At 47.8% G+C, this 25,456-nt stretch overlaps 1 protein-coding gene across 1 annotated transcript in view; it reads left to right on the top strand.

Annotated features, from left to right (window-relative positions):
* The window catches only part of LOC138520519 (E3 ubiquitin-protein ligase TRIM39-like), a 193,174-nt gene that overhangs the window by 50,272 nt on the left and 117,446 nt on the right, over positions 1-25,456 (top strand). The window contains exons 3-4 of the mRNA XM_069632867.1: positions 8,106-8,336; positions 16,940-16,962. Of these exons, the coding sequence (XP_069488968.1) occupies positions 8,106-8,336; positions 16,940-16,962 (254 nt within the window). The remainder of the gene's footprint in view (positions 1-8,105; positions 8,337-16,939; positions 16,963-25,456) is intronic.

Raw genomic sequence — 25,456 nt, 5'->3', positions numbered from 1 at the left:
CAGGCCCTCTGTACGGCACTGGCCTCTCACTTCATTTAAAAAACTCAGGACATCCTGTCCTCACTCTCCTCCCATCACCTCCCCCCCTCTATTCCCTGCCCATCCTCTGGCCCTCCTGCAGCCACCCCTCCTCTCTCCTTCTCTGCCTTTCCCCTTTTTTCTGCGGTTTCGAGACAAGTCCGATCTATGAAAGTCTCGTCAACACAGGTTCACCCCTGCTCCTCCAAAACTATTAAGGACCACATCGACTCCTTGGCTCCTGCCCTTGCTGACTTCTGCAATCACTCCTTCGCCTCTGGAATCTTCCCATCCCCTCTCAAGCACTCCCTTGTGCACCCCCTTCTTAAGAAACCCTCTTCCGACCCGTCCTGCCCAGCTAACTATCGCCCTATCTCTATCACTCCTTTCCTGGGCAAGCTCCTGGAGAAACTTGCCATCTCCCAGCTTAATCTCCATGCTGAATCTGTTGGTAGCCTTCATGACCATCAGTCTGGCTTCAGAGCTGCCAGAAGCACGGAAACTGCTCTCCTGAACATCCGTGAGGACCTGCTCTGGAACCTTAACTCTAACATTCCATGTGTTCTCATTTTGCTTGATCTCTCTTCTGCCTTTGATACTGTCAACCATACCATCCTGCTCAACCGTCTCCGTGATAACCTGGGTATCACTGGTCAGGCTCTGGCTTGGCTGACCTCTTTCCTCTCAAATCGACTCTCCCAGGTCCAACTGGGGTCTTTCCTGTCTGACATCTTTTTCTCTACCTGTGGTGTCCCCCAGGGTTCTAACCTCTCTCCCTGGCTGTTCAACCAGTATCTGGCACTTCTCGCCCACCTCATCGCTGCTCTCTGCCCCAACTTTCAGTGCTATGCGGATGATACCCAGCTCATTTTCAGGCTACCCTCGGCCTCCTCTTCTCCTTCCCTCATCTCTGACTGTCTTTCTGCTATCCAGGAATGGTGTGCCGCCAATGACCTCTGCCTTAATGCCAGTAAGACCGAGATTCTACTCATCGGCACACCCACTCCCTCCTTCCCTGCAGCTCTCTGGCCGGCCTCTCTTGGCCCTCTTCCTGTTCCTACCTGCAAGGCAAAAAACCTCGGGGTCATCTTCGACTCCACACTCTCCTTCTCTCCTCACATTTCTGACGTTTCTAAGAAGTCACACTACCAGCTGCACCTCCTCAGAGGTATCCTTCCTTTCCTCTCCTTCCCCCAGAAGCTCACTGTCTCCAGAGCCCTGGTTCTCTCGAAGCTGGACTACTGTAACAGCCTCTATCTAAATCTGCCTGCCTCTACTCTCCGCCCTCTGCAACTCATCCAGAACAGGACTGCGAGACTTGTCCTTGGCCTCAAGCCCAGGGACCGTATCTCTCCAGGACTGAAATCGCTACACTGGCTCCCTGTGGCTGCGAGGATTAAGTTCAAAACCCTCTGCATTGTCCACAAGGACTTCTGGGGCCTGGGGCCAAATTACCTTCAACTCTCCCTTCCTAAATATCTTCCTTCTCGAGCACTTCGCTCTTCCGCCTCCAACTCCCTCAGGGTCAGCCGCTTCTCCAAGCAACGAGTTGGGGGGAGATCTCTCTCCGCAGCAGGGGCCTCCCTCTGGAACAGCCTTCCTGCCTCCAAGAAACTTGAGGAGAACCATCTCCTCAAAACCTTCCTCTTTGCTTCTGCTTTCTCTCTCCCTCTCCCCTGCTAAATCACTGAAACTGTACTGAATCAGCAACTGGGCCACTCACCAATCTCGGTCCTTGGCCCAGCCACTCTCCCCTGCACTGCCTTCCTGGCAACCCCTGCACTGCGGGACTGTCTCTGTATCACACACAGCCCCCCTTCCCAGCACTTGTCTGCACTTATCTTGCACTTGCCACCAGCTGGCCCTTATTATTTATCTTGTTCATTACTAACCCTGTACTGCACTTTCCCCTCTCCCTTTCCCCCTTGCACTTTTCCCGTCCCCCTTACCCATGCACTTGCGCGATCTGAATGACACCTGGCCTAGTAGGATCGTTGTCTGTCTCCCCTTGTTCCCCCCTCCCTGCCTCGTCGCGCCTTGAAACACTTGTGTATAGGCGCGTTACAAATGCTATATCATATCATATCATTCAACATATTTTTTATATCACAAATGTTGTCAAAAATAACTATTCTTTTTCTTGTCGGATTTAATTTAGAAAGAGAGCATGTCTAGAATTCTCAGCACTAGGGTAAGTAATTCAGTGTTGGAGGACAATCAAACTTTCTGTGTTATAGATATTCAGTTTGAACCTCACTTCATGCCTGTTGATAAAGGTATACCTGTTACTACCCCTATTGTCGATCTAATTTACTTAAAATTGACACATATTGCCAAAAAACCCACAATACTGAACTAGTTACTTACTTACCATAATCACGGCACAGTCCGTCATGAATTCTCCAGTATTTCCATCTCCCAAGAGTTTTCTCGTTTGAACAAACCCAGTATTTTATGTCCCTAGCTAACCAATTGTCGTCAAGGATGAATTCCCACAGCTAGACCAGCAATCTCATTCGGCTGCTGGATCAACCAAGCAACTGTCTCTGAGGGAGATCACATACTATTGAGCATAGCGAAACTGGATGCGTGCAAATGAAAAAAGTTGTAGGGGTACACATATTGGTAATAACAATGTTCGAAACCAGACAGAGAGAGGTTCTGGTATTTGTGCCCCTCTAACACCCATTCTGATCCATAATAGTGGAATGACTAGACCGGTACTCTCAACCAGTCCTTGCATGAACTTGACGGCCATTTCTAGAGGAACAATCTATGAACTAGAACGTTACTGTCAGTCTGCTGACCATTAGCTGATACATCATTGCCCATCGGGGGGTGGGAGGGTGCTGTTGCACAGCAAATGGAGTAGCAGCAGAGAAGTGCCGCCCGCCCCGGGATTGATGGCCCAAAAGGTATTTGCACCAAAAACGGCAGTGCTAAACCTCGGAACAAAATCGATGAGGAGGTGAATCCTTGTGGCACACATGGGTGAAGTCTGGAGGTCGGGGAGGATCTGTGGAGGAGTGAACGGAGTGAGCTCCGGAATGGCTGGGAGGAGGAGCTCAGGCTGAAAGTAGTGGACCGGTAGGTTGGGATGCAGAGAGAAGGGCACAGGGGCCTGGAACCAGGCTGGAGCTGGAATATCACCACAGTCCTCTGTGTGGAGGTGGGAGATAGAGTCCCGCCCCCCCCGGCTACCCCTCCTGGAATCAAAGAGTTCTGAATGCTGAAGCTTAGTTCCAGTCACAGTGCTTTGAGGGCGTGAGACTCGCTGACAACAGAAAGTTTACCTGCAGAAGCAAACTGGACCTCGCCCTCCCAGAGTCCGACTCCTGTCAGTGTCCGTGACTTCCTAACACATCTATCCCCGCCTGGGAGTGTAACTATAGAACCAGAGACTGCAGTATCGCTGGAACACATCGACAACCACAGCCAGTTATGGATTACCACCTACTGCTAGCTGACACACTACACTAGCAGCCAGACACTTGCACCAATGAGAGGTTTGGTCTACTAATAACAACCACCCATACTTACAGCGGGCTTGGGTACTATAAGGAAGGCATGATATCAAACAGTGAAGACAGACACAAGTGATCACAGTTCAAGGGTGTTTATTGAACTTCAATGGGTTGGATGAACGCCTATCTAAACCTAAATTGAAGGATGGGAGTAGGCTACAACCATCAAAGTAAAAATAACACAGTCCTAGTGGAGTCTTTTCAAAATAAAAAGGGCCTATGCTAATAAACCTATTGCCAATCCATTCTTCTAAATACAAATGGTGTGGGAAAATAATGTATGCAAAAGAAAGAGTATTCAAGAAAGAATATGTCAGTACAGCCGGTCAATTAGCTTTCCTTCCCCACGTTTTCATCACGGGGCAAGGTGGCACACTCGAGCTTAGCACAGATTCTGGCTTCTCCAGCACGAGGATGCAGGTCAGGATATAAACCAGGGCCTTCTGCAACAAAGTCTCATTCCCAATAAAGTCTCTCATTCGTAAAATGGCAAAACACAACATCAAAGTTTCTTTCTCTTCAGGAGTCTCACGCTTACAAAGTCTCGGGTGCACTGTTTACCCTGGGTCTCTCTCAGCCGGGCTCGGACCCCTTTGATACACTGATTCACAATAGGTCTCCCTCGATCGGGCTCGGATCTTGCACTCTCGCTTTCTTCTTATTTCACAGTTCGATAAATTCACAATAGGTCTCACTCAGCCGGGCTCAGACCTTGATGCATTTATTCATAATCAAAGACTTTCCACTGTGCAATGGATTTTACTTATATCCTTGCAGGACCACTTTGATTCATTCTTATTTGATTTCTATTCTTCGTTTTCACATTGACATATTACAGTTCCTTTTGCCACTTCTTTGTGGGATACATCAGTCAGAGACCTTTAATTGGACACACACGCGGTGCCAGACCACTCTGCTATTTTTTATCTTAGTTCGCGTTAAATGCTCAAACAATTCATCAGCCGTCTGGCCTTTACCCGCGTCTTTCATCAAACGCTTCAACGTTCGCTCTTTCGTGTAACAATGTTGCTGCTTGCAACCTTCGTTTCAATACAGACCGGTCTCATACAGTTTTCTTCAACTCACCGGCTGTGTTGATTTCTCTGTTTGTGGCTTTGATCTCGGAGCCAAGGACGATACCACAGCGGCTGCTGCTCCTCCCCGACTCGGTCATTCATGCAGGCGGGCCTCGGATATGTCAGACACACAATGCAGGATTCTTCGGTTTCCCTTGTTGGCCTCACACGTGCTGCTTTCAAGTTCCTAGGAGTATAACGATCACTTGTCGAAAAGGTCAAGGGTATCTCCTTCTTTGTTCTCCTTTCACGGTCTGCCGTCTCTCTCCATCGGCTCAGCTGCTGCCTGGGAAGAACCGCTCCTTTGTGTGCTTTGCCTCGCTCAAAGTGTGCTCTCGTACTCCGCCTTTTATCCGTGTGGGGAGGTTCAATTGAAGTCAGGTGTGTATTGTCAAAGGTAATTGCCTGACTCTGCCTGACCATGGTATTTGGACAGGTCAGGTACATTGCTCGGGTATTAGTCTGTTTTCTCCCAAAGTGGGCGGTTTGTGTAGCAGTGTTTGTGTAGGGAAGGGGAGGGAGTTAAAGTTCCCCGGTATCCTACCTGGTAGGAGGGGTTAAATGTGTTAGAGGGAAAGGGATACCGCGTCTCGCCATCAGGTGTCCCACTCCCCAAGGACCCCTCACCCAGACGATCCTCCCGCACTGGCCCACCCCCAGGGTCTGGATACAATGGGGATGGCCGTGACCTGGCCACCTGAGAGAGAGATCCCTGGGGACTATCAGGTGAGACACCCTCTGGTTTCTCACAGTACCCAGCGCCAACTGGCAAGGAACACAAGTAGCTACAACAACCCATCGTCAGGCGCAGGGAGCCGTGGGAAGCCCTGCATAAGAGGGGCTGGAAAAAGGCGCTATTACAAGGAGGCACGGCAACAAAGGAGATAGAGGGAGCGGGGCAGGACAGAGTGCAGAGGGAATTCTCTGGAAGACTATACAGCGGGCAAAAGAGTGATACCCACGCTACACCCAATTATGAAAATGGATAAGTATAAGGGCAAGAAACCAAACCATCCGTCTAAGATTGACGCATATAGGACAGGAAGGCCCAAAACACAACAAGCACCGGAGACAAGACCATAGTCGACAATGGAGGACAGGGGAAACGCAGAATCTCAGGCTACCCAGGAAATCTTGAGAGCCGTACACGAGGCAAAGACACAGCTGGAGCAAAGGATAGATTCAGTAGGTCTGGATGTCAGTCTCCGGAGATAGTACCTGCATAAGTGTCAGCGCCGCGAGTAGGAGAAGCGGAAGAGCGTATATCGTCTGTCGAAGATGTTATGACCACGTTGAGACATGATAAAAATGTAGAAAAGGACGCAGCAGATGGAAGAAAGATGGGCCCACATGGGCTGTCTAATTGTTTCTCAATTGAAAGGGCACATAGTACCAAGTAAGGAGCCACTGCGAGGCACCCCACCAAGACAAATCATTGCCAAACTGTTAAATTACAGCGATCGAGATGTAATCTTACAAGCAGCAAGAAAGAAGGGAACTCTGGAGTATAATGGGGCAAGGATTGCACTATACCCCGACTTCACCAAAGCGGTACAAAACGCGCAGCAATCCTTTGACGCGGTGCACAGGTAGCTAGGGGAAAAAGAAATGAAGTATGCCACAATCTATCCAGCAACACTGCGGCCCTCAGGGAGTTAGGCTCTTCAAACGCCCTACTGATGCATGGGAGTGGACAGAAACAATCGGCCCGCAGCAATGGATAAAGCAGAAGGGGCAAAACTAAAATGCAGGAACAGAAATGGCCCCCTCAGGGAGAAGGGAAAAGCAGTTGTAAGTCAGGAAACAGCAGATATGCAAGATAGACTGCAAATAATTGACATTGATGTGGTCCCAGGAGGGGGGTGGAGTGGGGAGGGGGAGCATGAGAGCAACAACAGTGAATAAGCAACAGACTCAAGTTGGTAAAATTCAAGACTTCGGGTAGAGCGGCCAGCAGGCACAGCCCCCCTTGCAAATCCAGAGGCCCCTATCAAGGGTTGGGACGAGCGATAGTTGTTTTGGGGTCAACAGATGCTTCAAGTTGGGGGGAAGTATAGGGTGCAGGAGGGATGTTGTTGGGTTTGTTCGAGGGGTCAAGGGGCAGGGAGCGAGAGAATATGGGTAGTTAGACATGCACACATGCAGTTCGGTATATACATCTTGACTTAACAACAAGGCAAGGGATCTCACACCTGGGAAAGGACAACGCAGAGGCAAATGACACTACACGGAACGATGCAAGGAGAATGTAGGATTGTGAAATGCCGAAATGATGAGATTAAGAGAGGGGCTGATGACAAAGTATTTGATGAGGCAGAAAGCCTGCATATTACTATTGCAGGAAATGCACTTGATGGCTCAGAGTGTAGGTTTCTGGGCAGGGATCAATACACGTTAGTAGAACATGCAGGATACTACAGAGGCTCCAGCGGGGTGGCAGTCTACATCAGTCATAGCATTCCATTCCAGTTGGGTCAAGTGGAGAGAGAAGGGGAGGACAATGTCTGGTAGTGACCAGGGGAATTACCGGGGGAAGCAATTACCATACTAAACGTTTACGCACCTCCACCATTACAACCAGACTTAATTAACAAAATACAGGCGATACTGGCAACACATGGTGCAAATGTAACCATAGTGAGAGGTGACTTTACTGACGTCCTTCACGGGCGAATAGATGTTTTAAGATGGGGGCAACTCCCGGGAGGGGAGGAGACGCGCACCAAGCTGGTGACCTTTTTGGAGGCAACAGGATTACGGGATGTCTGGAGAGGGTTACACTCCGGTAAAAGACAGTTCTCGTACTATTCCTGAGCACACGACTCGATGTCTGACGTAGACTACTTTTTGGTTAAATGTACCATCACCTAAGATGATGTTACTGCATATAAGAGGGGAGATTGAAGAAAGTAGAGGGAAGAGACACTGATACGCATACCATCGATGGTGGTAAAAAGGGACCTAGTGGCAAAATGGGAGACCTAGGAAATGCCCACTTTGGGAACATGACAGATTGGAATGGACCATTGCAGCAGAATGGAGCAGATCACATACAGGAATGGGGGGGGGGTCCATGAGGAAGTGTGAGGAGATATGGGGGAAATGGGACATGGGTGCCTGAGAGAAGGGGCACATCGGTACAAGATACTACAGGAGGGGTGAGGCAGGGGATAGAGGGCAAGGGAAGGAAGGGGGTAAAATGAGGGAGAGTAAGGAGGAATGGGATAGGACGAATGGTCAACCGTAAGAAAAATGTGTATTTGAACAAGGATATGAGGAATAATGTTGGAATATGGAAAAAACTTAATAAAAACTGGTTTATAAAAAATAATCATTGCCAATCAGTAATTCATGTGTGTTAGATTTATGATTTTAAGAGTTATTGAGAGGGAACCACTACAGGTGTTATATGTAAGATATGTTATGATAGTTAATATAATAATCAGACATATAATGCGTCTATTGTTTGTTTAAATCTATTTTTAAGGGAAACATTATGAAGCAGAGAGAGAGCATCCTTAGTACATTTGAGCATCTGAAGCAGTTTCTGGAGAAGGAGAAACAGCAGCTGCTCAGCAGACTGGAGAAGGAGCAAGAGGAGAAGATGAAGAAGATTCAGGAGAAACTGACCCGACTGGAGGAGCAGCAAAGCACCCACAGGGACCTGATAACAGAGCTGGAGAGGAAGTGCCAGCAGCAGGACGTGGATCTACTGAAGGTGAGAGGGGATCAGAAACCTATAGAACTAGAACAGCAATCCACCCACAGGGGCCTGATCCCAGAGATAGAACAGAGGTATCAGCAGCAGGACAGGGAGTAACTAAAAATCCCCCTTCTTACCTGCAGCTCTCTGGCCGGCCTCACTTGGCCCTCTTCCTGCTCCTACCTGCCAGGCAAAAAACCTCAGGGTCATCTTCGACTCCACACTCTCCTTCTCTCCTCACATTTCTGACATCTCAAAGAAGTCACACTACCAGCTGCACCTCCTCAGAGGTATTCTTCCTTTCCTCTCCTTACCCCAGAAGCTCACTGTCTCCAGAGCCCTGGTTCTCTCTAAGCTGGACTACTATAACAGCCTCTATCTAAATCTGCCTGCCTCTACTCTCCGCCCTCTGCAACTCATCCAGAACAGGACTGCGAGACTTGTCCTTGGCCTCAAGCCCAGAGACCGTATCTCTCCAGGACTGAAATCTCTGCACTGGCTCCCAGTGGCTGCGAGGATTAAGTTCAAAACCCTCTGCATTGTCCACAAGGCCTTCTGGGGCCTGGGGCCGAAATACCTTCAACTCTCTCTTCCTAAATATCTTCCTTCTCGAGCTCTTCGCTCATCCGCCTCCTACTCCCTCAGGGTCAGCCGCTTCTCCAAGCAACGAGTTGGGGGTAGATCTCTCTCTGCGGCAGGGGCCTCCCTCTGGAACAGCCTTCCTGCCTCCCTGAAACTTGAGGAGAACCATCTCTGGTTCCGGAAGCACCTCAAAACCTTCCTCTTTGCTTCTGCTTTCTCTCCCCCTCTTCCCTGCTAAATTCCTGATTGAAACTGCACTGAATCTGCACTGGGCCACTCTCACTGATCTCGGTACCTGGCCCAGCCACTTGCCCCCTGCACTGCCTCCCTGGCAACCCCTGCACTGCGGGACTGTCTCTGCATCCCTAAAGCCCCCCTCCCAGCACTTTTCTGCACTTACCTTGCACTTGCCACCAGCTGGCCCTTTATTATTTATCTTGCTATTCTACTACCCCTGTACTGCACTTTCCCCTCTCCCCTTCCCCTTGCACTTTCCCTTCCCCTCTTCCCATGCACTTGCGTGATCTGAATGACACCTGCCCTAGTAAGATCGTTGTCTGTCTTCCCTTTGTCCCCCCTCCCTGCCTCGTCGCGCCTTGAAACACTTGTGTATAGGCGCGTTACAAATGCCATATCATATCATATCAAAGGTACAGAGAAAGGAAACCTGTAAATGGTGGCCTACATGAACTGCCTTTCCCTTCTGTGAAGAAAAAGGATGAAGCATTTGTAAAAATGTATAAGCAAAATAGTTCTAAAGTCAAAAATGGAAAATCACCATTTAGAACTAACTTTGCTGTTTGGGACTCCAAGTCCCATAATCCCAAGAGTATTTGGATGAAGAAGAGGGCTGAAGAGCAATGCAGACCTGAAGGTCAGGCAATTAGGCTTAACAGCACACCCGAGGGAGGCTGAGAGGCTTAAAAAGCTCCCTCTTGTGCAGGCCATTAGTCATGATTGTGGCTGGAGGGGCAGTAGCAGTTGTAGCAGCAGCAGAAGCAGCTGGGGCAGTAGAAAGTGGCAGAGGAAAGCATGTTGCTGGCAGAATCCACAGAAGTGTGAGGAAAGAAAGGACACCAGGATTTCTTCAGTTACTAGTCCTGAGTTGGTCCTTTTCCCCCAAGCCTGGATTGCAGAGGTTGCACAGCGGGAAGCTTAAGATTTGAAAGCTTTCCCCCATGTGAACCTGATTTGAGAGATTTCGCAGCAAGATGCATGCAGAGACAGTGCCTGGAGGCTGGCATGCTGCAGGGGGTCATGGAGAGTGAACTCTGCGCCTCTGTGGTGGGACCGAAGGCAGCTTGCAGAGGGAAGTATGCTGAGTCGGGAAAACCACTGTAGTAGAAGTCCAGCAGCCAGTGACAGGGGCCAGAGAAGCCGGTGAGTGTTTGTGCGCGTTCTCAAGCCTTCAGGCATTGTCAAGCAGGCAACTGTAACCAGTTGCTTTCACTTGCAAGGGAGTGAAATTGACTGAAGCTGACCGGATCGTGTCAGACAATGGAGTGCAACAATTGTAGCACTCGCGTATAGATGAATACGCTGTGGAAGGAGGCGTTGAACATTATAAAAAACTGCTTTAACAAAGTTAATAATAGTTGCGTGTGCCTAAAAGTGATTTTAACACAAAGACCAAACCTGAGTAAAGTCACAATAACATTGTATCCTGTGAAACCGAGTGTTAAACCTCAATATTGTGACCCAAAGGAAACAAGCATTACAATAAGCCAAGAGTTGGATAAGCTTTGCCCTCAGCCAAAAGAAACTAAAGTAAAGGTTTCTTTGAGAGTAACTGTTGCTAGCAGAGGAAAAGAGGCTAATATAACATCTTTAAAGGTAGAGCTTGTAAATGAATGACTATGGTGTGAACGGAACAGCAACTAGTCATGAACTAACATTGCCAAAGCCAATAGAGGTTGAATTGAAAGTACTTGGCTTGTGGGTTAACAAAAAGACAAGAGTGGTCGAAAAGTGGCCCTATAAGTAAGTTGATGTTCAGGAGATAAAGAGAGATTGCTTGCTGTAGGGGAGACATGGTATCACAAGTATGACACTGACACAATGGGTACAATTTGTAAAACCTTTATTGAAATGGTTGGGGTTGGAGAAACTCCTAGTCTGCCCTATAACTAAGATGGGAGTCGTCTCGACCATCAAATAATTAATAACGCAGTCCTAGTGGAGTCTGTCAAATCAAAATGGCCTATGTTAACAAAACCTAATGCCTGCCCTATTCTTTGTACAAAAGTGTAAAAAGAAGAAACGTATGCGAAAGGAAAATCAATGTTGAAATAAGTAAGTGTGGTTGAACGAGCTCTCCTCCCCATGTTAAACCTCATGGAATAAGGCTGTCCCTGTAGGCAGGATGACACACTCTGGCTCAGCTTCTATCACAGTAAACATTTCACCACGTCGATCGAGGCCCGCCTGGCCTTCCACGTTTAAGCCTCTTTTCTTTGGCTTCAAAACAAGGTTTCATCAAAAACAGTTCCCGAAGGTCCCCCTCTGCCGGGCTCAGAACTCACAAAAATTAAAGTTCAACACAAAGAAGTAAGGGGCTCCTTTCCCCAAGCTTGTCTCACTTTGGGTCTCCCTCTGTCGGGCTCGGACCCCTCAACATATGTAATTCAACGCGAACAAGCAAGGAAGCTCCCTTCCCCAAGCTTGTCTCACTTTGGGTCTCCCTCTGTCGGGCTCAGACCCCTTTTCAGAATATAGTTGCACCCAAACAAGCAATGTGGTTCCCTTCCCCATGTTTGTCTCACTTTGGGTCTCCCTCTGTCGGGTTCGGACCCCTATTCAGAATGTCTCTTCAATTCAAGCAAGTCGAAGACTTTCGATTGTGCGATGGATTTAACTATGACCTTCGCAGGACCACTTCGACTAAATGTTCACAGTTCAACTTTCACTTTCCTCCCTTTCTCTGGGAGTTCTCTTCTTTATTTCACTTTTGCTGATCATACGCTTATGTTTCAAACAGTTCACTTGTAACAGCGAGTTTCGAGTGGGCTACTTCCTTTCACCAGACCACTCCGTTCCTTAGTATCGCTGTCTTCGCAGCTACTTGTTCACTTTAAAGTTCATTCAGAGGTCTGCCTTTTCTCGCGTTTCATTCACACGCGCGCAGCCTCCACTTGCGGTAAATGTTGCCACTTCAAAACCCTCTAACACACACTGGTCTTTCAGATTGCTTTCCAAACTCACCGGCTGTGAGCGTCTCTTCTGAGAGGGTCTCTGGCAGCCTCGGAACACAATGCAATCTTCACTTGTGGGATCTGGCCTTCTCCACGTGTTGTCCGCGGCCTGTCAGAGGCAACAACCTCTGGTAAGGAACTCTTGGGGTTTCTGACCCACTGCTTCCGTCCCTCGGTCTGTCGTTCTGCTCCAGTAGGCTTGCCTTCTTCCCAGAAGCCCTGCTCATACTCGTGTTCTGCCTTGCTCAGAGTGTGTCTTTGGGTGCTGCCTTTTATTCATGTGAGGAGAGCTAATGGGTATCAGGTGTATGCACTTGGCATTGAGTGCCTGACTTTGCCTGGCCCGATTAGCGGGACAGGTCCAGTATGATGTGTGTAAGTGGATGTTGTTACTGCCAGTCATCCTCTGTCCAGTGTTTTTGTAAAAAGGGGGCGTGGGGGAGTTTGGACCTCGGAGCATCCTAAAACATAGGATGGGTTGGAAGTGGAGGTCCTGGTATAAAGTGACCCAGGCAGAAGTGGAAGTGGAAGTCCTGGTATAAAGTGACACAGGCAGAAGTGGAAGTGGACGTCCTGGTATAAAGTGACCCAGGCAGAAGTCGAAGTGGAAATCCTGGTATAAAGTGACCCAGGCAGAAGTGGAAGTCCTGGTATAAAGTGACCCAGGCAGAAGTGGAAGTGGAAGTCCTGGTATAAAGTGACCCAGACAGAAGTGGAAGTCCTGGTATAAGGTGACCCAGGCAGAAGTGGAAGTGGATGTCCTGGTATAAAGTGACCCAGGCAGAAGTGGAAGTGGATGTCCTGGTATAAAGTGACCCAGGCAGAAGTGGAATTCCTGGTATAAAGTGACCAGGGCAGAATTGGAATTCCTGGTATAAAGTGACCAGGGCAGAAGTGGAAGTCCTGGTATAAAGTGACCCAGGCAGAAGTGGAAGTGGAAGTCCTGGTATAAAGTGACCCAGGCAGAAGTGGAAGTGGATGTCCTGGTATAAAGTGACTGAGGCAGAAGTGGAAGTGGAATTCCTGGTATAAAGTGACCAGGGCAGAAGTGGAAGTCCTGGTATAAAGTGACCCAGGCGGAAGTGGAAGTCCTGGTATAAAGTGACCAGGGAAGAAGTGGAAGTCCTGGTATAAAGTGACCCAGGCAGAAGTGGAAGTGAAGTCCTTGTATAAAGTGACCCGGGCAGAAGTTGAATGTACTGTTATGTTATGTTATGTATGTACTTGTAACGCGCCGATAGCCCGCGGACATCAGGGCACAGAAAAACCAGAAATACAAAATTCACAACCTGAACCCTACTCTAGAAGCTTGTAACCAGATAGGCAGCGAAAATTGCTGTGAAGGAAGCAGGTGTTGCTCACGGTGTTAGGAGAGAAACACTGTGGCCTTATCCTGACAAAGAAGTGGTTGTGTTTCATGGTGCTGAGAGAGAAGCACTGTGATTAGATTTCAACTAAACTGTGTTTTGGGAATCAACTAAATTGTGACAGAAAACATCCTAACCAAGAATCGCATTGGTACTGTTTAAGGAACTTTGACTTGTGCATTTCCTGGAGGAAAAGGATCTTTTCTGTGTTGAACTGTGGAGCGTTGGAAGTTTTTCTTAACAAACTGACTTGGCCAGAAACTGTGCTGGAACTTTGCTTCAACCCTGGATTTTTTTGTTCTTTTGTGTTATTCAACGGAACTAACCTTGACTTAAAACCTGGGGAAGGGGAATTTGCTGAGGTTACAATCAAGACTTGAATGTGTTGCTAATACAAGTATTGCCATATGTTTTCTTGTTTATGTATAAGTCTGAGGGCCAGAAATGTTATGCTGGAGTGTTTTCCTTAGTTTATGTAGGCAGAGAAATCCCTGTTCGAGTAGGGCAAGTGAGGCGTTGGTTTGCACTTTTGATTGAATAAAACGGCATTATTTGAAAAATGATCTAAAAGTTGTCCACCTCACATTTCTGACCCCTCACACTACCTAAACAAGACGTAACCCCTACAAAAAACTGATCAGCTCTTTGTTTCCATAGCATCTGGTAGAGGAGATCATGTCTCTAAATCCGCTATCTCAAAATGGATAGTCCAATGCATCCAAGTTTGCTACTCACTATCTAAAAAATCCTTACCTTTCACACCGAGAGCCCACTCTACTCGAGGCACAGGGGCTACTCTAGCTTTCATTGCAAATGTTCCATTAGATGCAATTTGCAAAGCTGCTACTTGGAGTTCCATTCACACAACACTACTGCTTAGACACACACTCTAAAGCAGATTCATAGGTGGGTCAAGCGGTATTAAGACATCTATTTGCCACTGTACCTTCACACAACCCACCTCCTCCAGGTACTGCTCGCTAATCTATGCATTGCTTGTGATTCTAAGCAGATCCACAAGCCTCAGAAGGCATACATTAGTCACCGTAATCGTATTTCTGATGCATGTATCTGCTTAGATTCACATGTGCCCAGCCTTCCTCGCCTCCTGGAGTTCATGGTTCATAGATGTCTTTCACCTTTATCTTTTATACTTTGACTTTGTTGTACTCACACAAACACTTCATGCTCCCTCATGTCAGAAAAAAAGCAATCTGAGGGATCTCGACGCATGAAGGACCATGGGTACAGTACATATCACACAAGGGATATTCTTACAGACACGCCTAGTCGACGTCCCGTTTTGAATTTCGAAAAACAAGTCATTCAATACTCTGCGACTACCACTAGATGTCAGACTATGCATAGCATGTGAATCTAAGCAGGTAAAAGCATCAGAAATACGATTACATTAAGTAATGTATGCCATATCCTCACAGAATACAATATAGGAACATCACTTGCTTATCCCCTTCAAGGCACTATATTTTATTAATGCTTGATCTACTATTATGAAGGGATATTCTGAAATGAGAGGATGTCTCACCTCTTGCTCCTACCCTGCCGGGCAGAATGGGGTGAACTACCATGGCACCTTCGCTCAATTGACAAATATCTGGCTGCAACTCTGTCTTTTAAATGGAATAAATGCTATGGGCAGCTCTTACCAAGTACAGGTGGCCAGGCTGTGAACTCTCTGCTTCTAGAATAAGGACAGCAAGCTTGCTGTTGGTCTTCCACGATAAACTGAGAACCTTCTCTGGTCCTCAAACCGGGGGTCAAGTTAGCAAGTGCTTTGATGCCCGAGTGTGGCCGTAAGCGCTGTACAAATCACACACATAACATAATCCATCAAGAAAGAGAGAGGGGGAGAGAAGGATGGACAAGGGAAAGAGAGAGGGGGCAGAGAGAAAGGGGGAATAGAGGTAGAGGGACAGGGGGACAAGGACAAATGGGGAAAGATGGAGGTAAAGGGGGATGGAGAGTGTTAGGGAGGGACAGAGATGGACTGGTAGGGGAGGATAAAGGGGGGTGAAAGGGACAGGGAAGCAGAGGGATGGAGGTACATAGAGACAGAAGGAGGGAGAAAACTAGACCACAATGACACTGAGAGTGCACACCAGACTGCACTAGTGCTATCTTGCAGGTTCTGTTCTCTAACCGAGGGATAAACCACACTGACAGAGAGAACCAGAGTGAGCACACCACACTGTCAGACAGAGAGAACCAAGAGAGTGCACTTTACAATACACCTCCGAGAGAGGGACAGCATGAAAAACTGCTCTCGCCCACTGTCACACCACCCTGCAAAGAGTGGCACAACCACAGAACTGGACAGGGAGAGAGAGAGAGAGAGAGAGAGAGAGAGAGAGAGAGAGAGAGAGAGAGAGAGAGAGAGAGAGAGAGAGAGAGAGAGAGAGAGAGAGAGAGAGAGAGAGAGAGAGAGAGAGAGAGAGAGAGAGAGAGAGAGAGAGAGAGAGAGAGCGGCACACCCACAGAGCTGGCAAAGGACAGAGAGCAAGCTACAGCGATAGAGCCAGGAGAGAAAGAGAGAGGGAATGATAGGGGGAGGCAGAGAGCGAGCAAGAGCGATGGGGAATGGGGTGAGAGAAAAACAGATGGCACTGATGGGGAGAGAGAGAGCGAGAGAGAGAGAGCAAGAGAGGGAGAGAAAGCCTGTACCATACCCTGGATCTAGGGAGAAATTGAGAGAGAGAGAGAGAGAGAGAGAGAGAGAGAGAGAGAGAGAGAGAGAGAGAGAGCGAGAGAGAGAGAGCAAGAGAGGGAGAGAAAGCCTGTACCATACCCTGTATAGAGAGAGAGAGAGAGAGAGAGAGAGAGAGAGAGAGAGAGAGAGAGAGAGAGAGAGAGAGAGAGAGAGAGAGAGAGAGAGAACACGCTAGGTCAGCGAATGCTGCACTATGACAGCTAGTCTAGTCCAAACGCCCCAGTAATGCCCTCTAATGCTGAGTGCAGTATGTGCAGTCTCACATTTGTGCAGTTGTTTCCATTATATGCAAAGTGCAGCTTCAAACTCATCTAATGCCAGTTAGTGCCTGGCATGCCTGTAAAGTCACTGTATGTCATGTTCATTCCCATTTGTGCAGGTGCTGCAGATGCAAAGTGCGACCTCAGCACCTCTCAGTAATGCCAACTAATCGCAGTTAATGCCTTGTATGTATGATAAAGTCACTACATGTAAGTGCAACCTCAAATATCCCAGTAATGTCAGGCTCTGGGCCACTTGTCTGAGCTGAATGTTACTCCCCCCACCTTTAGTTCAGTGGCTCTAGTTCCCAGCACAAACATTGTCTGACCAGAAACCTCACAGAAGGCTCAACTGATTCCTAGACTAGATAATGCAGCGACCTAACTCTTTCCTTGAATCACAGCTCAGGGTCTCTGTAAAATGGAAATCAATGCTGAGAGCAATGTGGGATGACTATTTATCTTGTCCTCTTTCTCTTTCTCTCTCTAGGATGTGAAGAGTGTCTTGAGAAGGTACATCTCCTCTTGCCTTGATGTGCCCTCAATGTGGACTCACTTTTATCCCGGTGGATGTCCTCTGTTCCTCACATTTATTACACACTACAGACCCCAGCTCCATCTTAACTTCTGGGAGATTTAACATTTCTATGTGTGATTTAAAAATAGAGACTCTGGGTTTTACATTACCGCTTGCAAGCTTCTCACTCTCTCTCTCTAAGCTCACAGTGCAGGGCCCGCCTTCTGTATAACCCTATATACCCTCTGTATGCTTGCTTCCCTGACATGCATTAGCACTTAGCTAATTCCATCATCAGTGATCCAAGGGAACTAGCAAAGATGGCTGACGTGTGGGTCTCTCACAGAGTTAACCACAGTGATCAGGGGACAGGTACGGCAGGCCAACATTCTCCCTTCTTACAGGGCCTCAAAGTAGAAGTGGGTAACCCCTTGTGGGGGGTCCAAAAAGAAGGATGGCACCACTAACTCAAAGGTGAGTGGTGGTTCCTCAGTAATTCCCAGACTCCCCAGCACCTGCTGGGACTGTGGAAAAACTGACCATCCCAGAGGTCAGCCTAGCTGCCCTAAAAAGCCTGCTGAGCAGAGTGCCTAAAGCATGGCCTCTGGTCACTGGAAGACTTGCTCTTGTGCAGACATCCCAGAGATGTCTTCAGCTTTGCTTAATGTGGGGGATGGGAGGGGGGGCTAAGCCCCAGAAAGGGGACAGGGAGTGGGGTATTTCCCTCCAATACTTAGTATGTCCATTCCATTATAGTGCACAGTCACCCTACCACTGGAATCAGAGACACTACTTCCAGTACCACTGTTATTAACAGCACTTTCTTTGGGCCAGAGGTTCTAACAAATAGTCCTCTGCAGGCCACTAAGTTATCTAGTGCCCCCTTAAGACTTTCCCTGTCGCTTCAGATAGTTAATTGGAAGTTAGCTCTCCCTGTTAGTGTCCATGAAAATGTCCCTGGCAGTTTTTTCCTGGGAATGACTTGGAAGAGAGAGGTATCTTTTAAAGGCACTGCTCTATTCCCAGGAATTGTGAAGTTAAATTCCACCCCTGTGGGTTCTATGTTTTTTTACCGGGCATTTTTCATCACTGATTTGATTTTCACTGTTTCTTTCTGTAAAAGATGGGTGGAGGCCCATTAATATCCCTGATCCCCCAGCCCGCCAACCCCTCCCCTTCCAACCCCCACCTCAGTGAAAAATCGCCAGTAAACAAATACAATGAAAAATATATGTCAAAAAGTGATCCGTCTTTTAATCACCTACTAAAATCTCACCTGCCCTAAAAGTCGTATTGAAATGATCACTTGCCTAAATCTCGACCTCATATACTTACACTTAATTTACCAAAAAGTCGACCCCCCCCCCAAATCTCGCCATTAGTATTTAACCATAAAGATATGAAAGTGAAGCAATACAAAAGGGGGCAATCCTCCCTGTACCCCCCAATTCTATCAGAATGTGGATATCCCCGAGCCCTCCCTCTCCTCCTGGGCATCTTCCATTCAGAATGTATCACGTAGAGATTCCTGAGCCCACCTTCTCCCCCCCAGGGGTCTCTCATTCAGAATGTATCATGTAGAGATTCCTGAGCCCACCCTCTCCTCCTGGGCGTCTCCCATTCAGAATGTATCATGTAGAGATTCCTGAGCCCACCCTCTCCTCCCCGGGCGTCTCCCATTCAGAATGTATCATGTAGAGATTCCTGAGCCCACCCTCTCCTCCCCGGTCGTCTCCCATTCAGAATGTATCATGTAGAGATTCCTGAGCCCACCCTCTCCTCCCCGGGCGTCTCCCATTCAGAATGTATCATGTAGAGATTCCTGAGCCCACCCTCTCCTCTACGGGGGTCTCTCATTCAGAATGTATCATGTAGAAATTCCTGAGCCCACCCTCTCCTCCCCGGGCATCTCCCATTCAGAATGTATCATGTAGAGATTCCTGAGCCCACCCTCTCCTCCCCGGGCGTCTCCCATTCAGAATGTATCATGTAGAGATTCCTGAGCCCACCCTCTCCTCTGCGGGGGTTTCTCATTCAGAATGTATCATGTAGAGATTCCTGAGCCCACCCTCTCCTCTGCGGGGGTCTCTCATTCAGAATGTATCAGAATGTAGAGATTCCCGAGCCCATCCTCTCCTCCCAGGGGGTCTCTCATTCAGAATGTATCAGAATGTAGAGATCCCTGTACCCACTGTAAGAAAGGCATGGTATCAAAGCAAGAAAGACACAAGTGATCACAGTTCAAGTGTGTTTATTAAACTGTACAATGGGTGAGATAAATGCCTTATCTAAACATAAATCTAAAATGGGAGCAAGCTATGACCATCAAATGATAATAATACTGTCCAAGTGGAGTCTAATCAAATAAAAAAGGCCTATACCAAGAAACCTATTGCCAATCCTTACTGCTATGTTACAAAATATGTGTGGGATAATGTTCACAAGAAAGAAAGAAGTGTTCACAAAATGAAAAGTCAGGATGTTATTGCCGGGGTCTCTCTTCCCACGTTTTCTAGCACGGGGCAAGACGGGACTCGTGAGCACAGCACACTCCTGCGCTCTCCAGCACAAGGTTACAGTTTCTTTTATTTTTATATCAGGACCGTCGGTGTCCGAGAATCTTTCATGCAAAGTCTCTGGCTTCATTGGGCCTGATGTATCACAAAATGACAAAATAAAAGTTCCTTCTATTTCTCTTTACGTCGGGCAATTACTCTTCACCCGTGGATCCCCCTCAGCCGGGCTCCGATCCTTCTCACAATGTCAGCCTCCCTCAGTCGGGCTCAGACCAACCACTCACTGTGGACATCCCTCAGTCGGGTTCACGTTTGTCATCACAATCTGCTGCATTTTCAATCAAAATCTCTTTACCTGTAATATCAGAGAGTCTCAATGTCTTTTTAAACATCCAGCTAGTTTAGGTCCCCCTCATCCGGGCTCAGACCTTCCAAAGCACTTGCCAACTTCACTCACAGAGACTTCCGAAGGGCAATCATGTCTCGCTGGGTCGCTCTTAGTGTCTGACAAGTGCGGGTTTCACACACCCACGGGTTTGCTACAGCGTTTTCCTCAGTCGGGCGCAAACGCCTGTTTCACAATTCCCTCGGATACTTAAACATTTATCAAATTGTCAAGGAATTTTTTCGATTGTACAAGGGATTTGGCTGGACACTTGTATGACCACCATGACACCTTACGTCGGCCTTCCCTATGGCATCTTGGTACTTGTTGTTTCTATACCTTTTCCGTTCAACACAGTCTCTTTGTTCAGGACAGGTGGTAACAGCCAGAGGCCTCCGAACGAGTGCCCACGTGACGCCGGACCAGTCTATCTCTGGTACCAAGTTCGATCACAAAAGAGCTTTGTAGCTTTAATCTTCTTAATGTTGCCACTGCAACCTTGAGCCTAACACAGTCCGGCCCCCTATCTGGTTCTACCGAATCACCGGCTGTGCTGAACTCGTTGGTGTTTCTTTTGCCGCTGCAGTCAAGGACGGTACCACGATGGCAACCTCGTCTCCCCGCCTTGGCAATCAGTGCGGGAGGGTTCCATGTACCGCTGACATCCGTCACACCATTCGCCAGCTGCAATTCCAGTTTTATATTTCTTTTGTCAGAGGCTTTGCGGGTCTGGGTTGAAAAGGGCAAAGGCAACTCCCTCCTTGACGTCCTTTCAAGTCTCGCCGCCTTTCTCCTTCTTTTGAACTGCCGTCCTGGAATCGCTGCTTCCTCATGCTTTTGGCCTTGCCTAGAGTGTGTTCTCGTGCTCTGCCTTTTATCCCTATGGGGAAGGGAAAAGGCAGTCAGGTGTGTGTGTAATTAGCGGCAATTGCCTGACTCTGCCCGACTCTTGTGTTGGGACATGTCAGGTATACGGCTGTTAGTCCCTTGTCTTTGATGGTAATCGGTCTGTGAGAAAGTGTGTGTCAAAAAGGGGGTGGGCGGTTGAGTTTCTAGATATACTACAGAGTAGGATGGGGAAAAGGTGTTATGAGGAAGGGGATACCGCATCTCACCCTTCAGTGTCCCACTTCCACTCCCCGAAGACCCCTCACCCAGGTGATCCTCCTGCACTGGTCCACCCCCAGGAACTGGATCCCATAGCGATGGCCACGTCCTGGCCACCTGGATGACAGATCCCCGGGGACTAATAAGTGAGACACCTTCAGGTTTCTCACACCACCCTCTCCACCCCGGGGGACTCTCATTCAAAATGTATCCGAATGTAGATATTCCCGAGCCCACTCTGTCCTTCCCGGGGGTCTCTCATTCAAAATGTATCAGAATGTAGAGATTCCCAACCCCACTCTCTCCTTCCCAGGGGTCTCTCATTCAGAGTGTAGACATTCTCGAGTCCACCCTCTAATCCGCAAGGGTCTCTCATTCAAAATGCATAAGAATGTAGATATACCTGGGGGTCTCTCATTCAAAATGTATCAGACTGTAGCGATTCCCAGGCCCACACTCTCCTCCCTGGGGTGTCTCTCATTCAGAATGTATCAGAATGTAGAGATTTGTGAGCACACCCTGTCCTCCCTGGGGGTCTCTCATTCAAAATGCATCAGAATGTAGATATCCCTGAGTCCACCCTCTGCTCCCCGGCGGTCTCTCACACAGAATCTATCATCTAAAGGTAGAGATTCCTGACCCCACCCTCTCCTCCCGGAGGGTCTCGCATTAAGAATGTAGAGATTCCTGAGCCCACCCTCACCTCACTGAGGGTCTCTCATTCAAAATGTATCAGAATGTAGAGATTCCAGAGCCCCCTCTCTCCTCCTTGGGGGGGTCTCTCATTCAAAATGTATAAGACTGTAGCGATCCCCGGAGCCCCCCCTCTCCTCCCCGGGGGTCTCATTCAAAATGTATCAGGATGTATACATTCCCAAGCCCACTGTGATGAATCTGGTTGAGTCATCACTGATCTCCTGGTGGTAACCTCCTCTCATGTGGCAAGGGGACGGCAGCCTCTATCTGATCCTGAACCTGGGGGCGGCAAGATGAGGGAGGAGACAGTCTCCGGTGAGCTGTCATCGCTCCATCGGGTGGGAAATGGGATTCCCATGTTCCCTCGAGAATAATCCCCCCATGTCTGAAACCCTCTTGGCGTATTGCCATGTTTCCACTCCCTTTTCCATGAAGAGCAGGGAAACCCCTTTCATAAGGTCTGTGGACCAGCCTTGCCAATCTGATGGAATTACTTTTTTCACTTTCACTTATCAGTCCATCAAAAGTGATTTACCATCAAAACCTTTTAATGCTCATCAAAAATCATTGGACTTCTATTCCCTGAGTTCACGAAGTACTGGGACGAAGAAGAGAGATCGAGCAATGTGGAATAGGAAAGACTGCCGACCTAGTGAGTGCTCTAGTGTTTCCAGATTCACACCTGTGCCCGGGAAATGTAAGCATCCCAAACTGAGAATGGAAGGCAGCTGCTGTGGCGACTGGTGAGAGAGTGTTGCACCTCTATGCGCGAGGCGGAGAGACTAGAGACCAGAGCCGGTGTGGTGGGGCCAGGCGTTGCACCACCAGAGGAAGAAGGAACTGCTAAGCCATGGGACACTGCGAGAATGCCAGAAGCCGGTGAGGAGCTCCTGTGCGTTCACAGAAGGTGAAAAGCAGTATTCTGCTTACCGGAGCTGAGAGAACAGCAGGCGTGCCGAGTGGCAGCCGAGAAGGACCCTCTGAACCAAGGAAAGCAGACCGTGAGATTGAGACTGCAGCGATTCCTTCACCGGCCGCCCGTGAAAGACAAAAACCAGTGAGTCCTCTTGAGAGCAATGGGGACACCAGGGCGTGTCGGCGAGAGCGCCAAAAGCTAACAATTGAATGTTCAATACCTGAGAGAAAGCAGAGAGATGGTCATGTTGAGGAAAGGGCATTTAAATCGAAAATAAACCCCTTTCTAACGTGCAAATGTACACAGTGACAATATGAAAACAGCAGAACAAAGATAATTTATCAAGAAGATACATTATCCAATATCATATGCAAGCAGCTTTTGGAACAGGAGGAAGACCCGATGAAGTAGAAGTCCTGGCAGGAGAGTACACCAGGCAATCTCAAGTGTATGAAGTAGAAGTCCTGGCAGGAGAGTACACCAGGTAATCTCAAGTGTATGAAGTAGAAGTCCTGGCCGGAGAGTACACCAGGCAAACTTAAGTGTTTAAAGCAGATGTCCTGGCAGGTGAGTATACCAGGCAAATTGTAGTGTGTAAAACATGTTTGGTATGCAAGCATTGTACTTGGCCAAAAGAGGCCTAAAGAACTGTTCTGAAACAAGCCAACATTGTGAAGTCAAATAGGTACAGTTTGCATGTTTTGCCCTGGGCCAATAAAAGGCCCAAAGAATTGTTCTGGAGAGAAAAGTACAATTGTGAAGTCAAACAGTTATTTTGCAAATGTTGTGCTTGGCCAAAAGAGGCCCAAAGAACTGTTTTTGAAAGAAACCAAGATTTTGAAACCAATCTGTTTTTGTGCAAGTGTTATACGTGGCCAAGAGAGGCCCAAAGAAGAGTTGTGTGTGAAACACACTCAAGGAGTAAAGAAGAATACAGGGGAAGGGAATAACCCTCTGGAGTCAAGAACTGCATCCTTGAAGGAACTTAAGTCCTCCTACTTTATGAACACTTTTTCAAATCACTTAAGGTTAAAGACAATTCCCTTTTTCACCTTAGAGTTTAGTTTTAGTGTGAGGGTCAGAATAGAGATTTGGACACTGAACAGTTCTGTTTTGACATCCTGACACAGACAGATCCTTAGTTTTGGTTTTAGGTCGGGAAATTCCTCTTATTGCAGGGTCAGAGAGGCCTTTTCCCAACCCTTTTATTTTCAATAAAGGTCTATAACCCAAAACATGGCTGACTTATGTCTGACTCTCATTCCTAACTCCTCACATATGGTGTAAGGAATGGGATTGGGCTCAGTTGACACAAACTGGTGATCCCACCTGAATAATAAAGAATATCACTTGACCTCTAGTCCACTGATAAAGAGGCCCGGAATTATTAACATCACCCTTTCCACCAGTAGGACATTTACTTACGAGACCAACCCATTCCACTCTAAAGGGGCAAGACAACTAGATCATAGTCAACTAAGCGACCATGACCCGCATAACCACTTAGGCTACCGGATAGGGGTCACTTCAGCTTACTGACCTCACAGGCCATTCCCCCCATAAGGAAGACCATGGAGGGGAACGTTTACCATCTATTTTGTCCCCAGGAATATCTGGTGCAGGGAAGAGAAAGCAATAACCTCTGTGGATTTACAGATGCATTTCCCTACCAACGGTGCCATCTATGTTATATCTTGTAGGGAAAGAGAGATGAAAATACTATCCCTTCAATCCTGTGGAGATGAGTTGAAATTTGTTTTCTTAAATTTCTCTTCAACTCCGATTTAAGATCAGCAGGGGGAAATAGTGTGGAACCTAGTATATGAAACCTTATGAGAACAGCCCATCGGGGAGACAAATAGAGAAACCAAGGGAGAACACTGTGGGAGCTCATCTAGGAAGAGCGAAACCTCAGAAAATGTTCTTTATCACTTGGAAGGGGAGGTCGAAAGTGAGCAGATCAAAGGTGAGTCAGTGTGGGAGAATACCGGACTTTCCGACACAGTATATCTGTGAAAGATTTCTCTCCTCTGGAAAATGAAAACCTGGTAAATCTAGAGCATAGAGTCTCAAAGTCCTTAGACAAATGTAATAATAACCTTATAAAATCTGGGGGCCAGAAGAGAACAACATTGTACTTTGAGGAGACTAGGAACATGAGTCACTGGTAACGGTAATTCAACCTCCCCTCCAATCTACTGAAAGCTTAGATGGAGCCCCTACTAGGGGCAAGAACAACTCTCCCATTACTGCATCTTCTCTGACAACTTCTTATCCCTTAAAGGCAAAACACGATAGGATCTCCAAAACCCCAGACATATCACTTTCTCCCCAGAACGGCCACCCCGATACCTTCGGGGAAGAAGGTGAACAAATGCCACAACCCAAGAGAGGTATTTTATCAGAGCCATCAGTCCTCACTGACAAACAGAAAGCCCTCCACCTACTTTTGGGAATAAGTGAACAGAGGCCATATCTGATCCTCGGTTCCTAGTAGAGCAGGAGGGGGAAAAAATACCACCTGGCTAGTCTCTCATTTCCTTGAGTGAACCAGAACCTTCATGGCAGGAATGTGGATTCCCTCCAGGATACTGCCTTTCAGAACAGGGAGAGCAAGAACCATTCACCCCAGGGACACCCCTCTATAAATTACAGGGATTAGAGACACCTGGATCGGCCAAGGACTCAAGAACATCTATTGCCGGGGCAACCCTTTCCTAGTAGATCCTACTGAGGATCTGATAATACCATCCCCAACTCCACACCGTATATATTATTCCTGTGGAGAATACAGGCACTCCGTAAGACATTGTCCCCCGAAAATGTACTTGTACCATCACCACTAACCTCAGACAAAAGCAGTGAGGCTA

The sequence above is a fragment of the Ambystoma mexicanum genome, chromosome 13 (assembly GCF_040938575.1).
Source record: "Ambystoma mexicanum isolate Mex_15411 chromosome 13, UKY_AmexF1_1, whole genome shotgun sequence".
Taxonomy (NCBI): Eukaryota; Metazoa; Chordata; class Amphibia; order Caudata; family Ambystomatidae; genus Ambystoma; species Ambystoma mexicanum.
The sequence above is the reverse complement of the archived record's forward strand: the minus strand, read 5'-3'. Positions and strand labels throughout refer to the sequence as shown.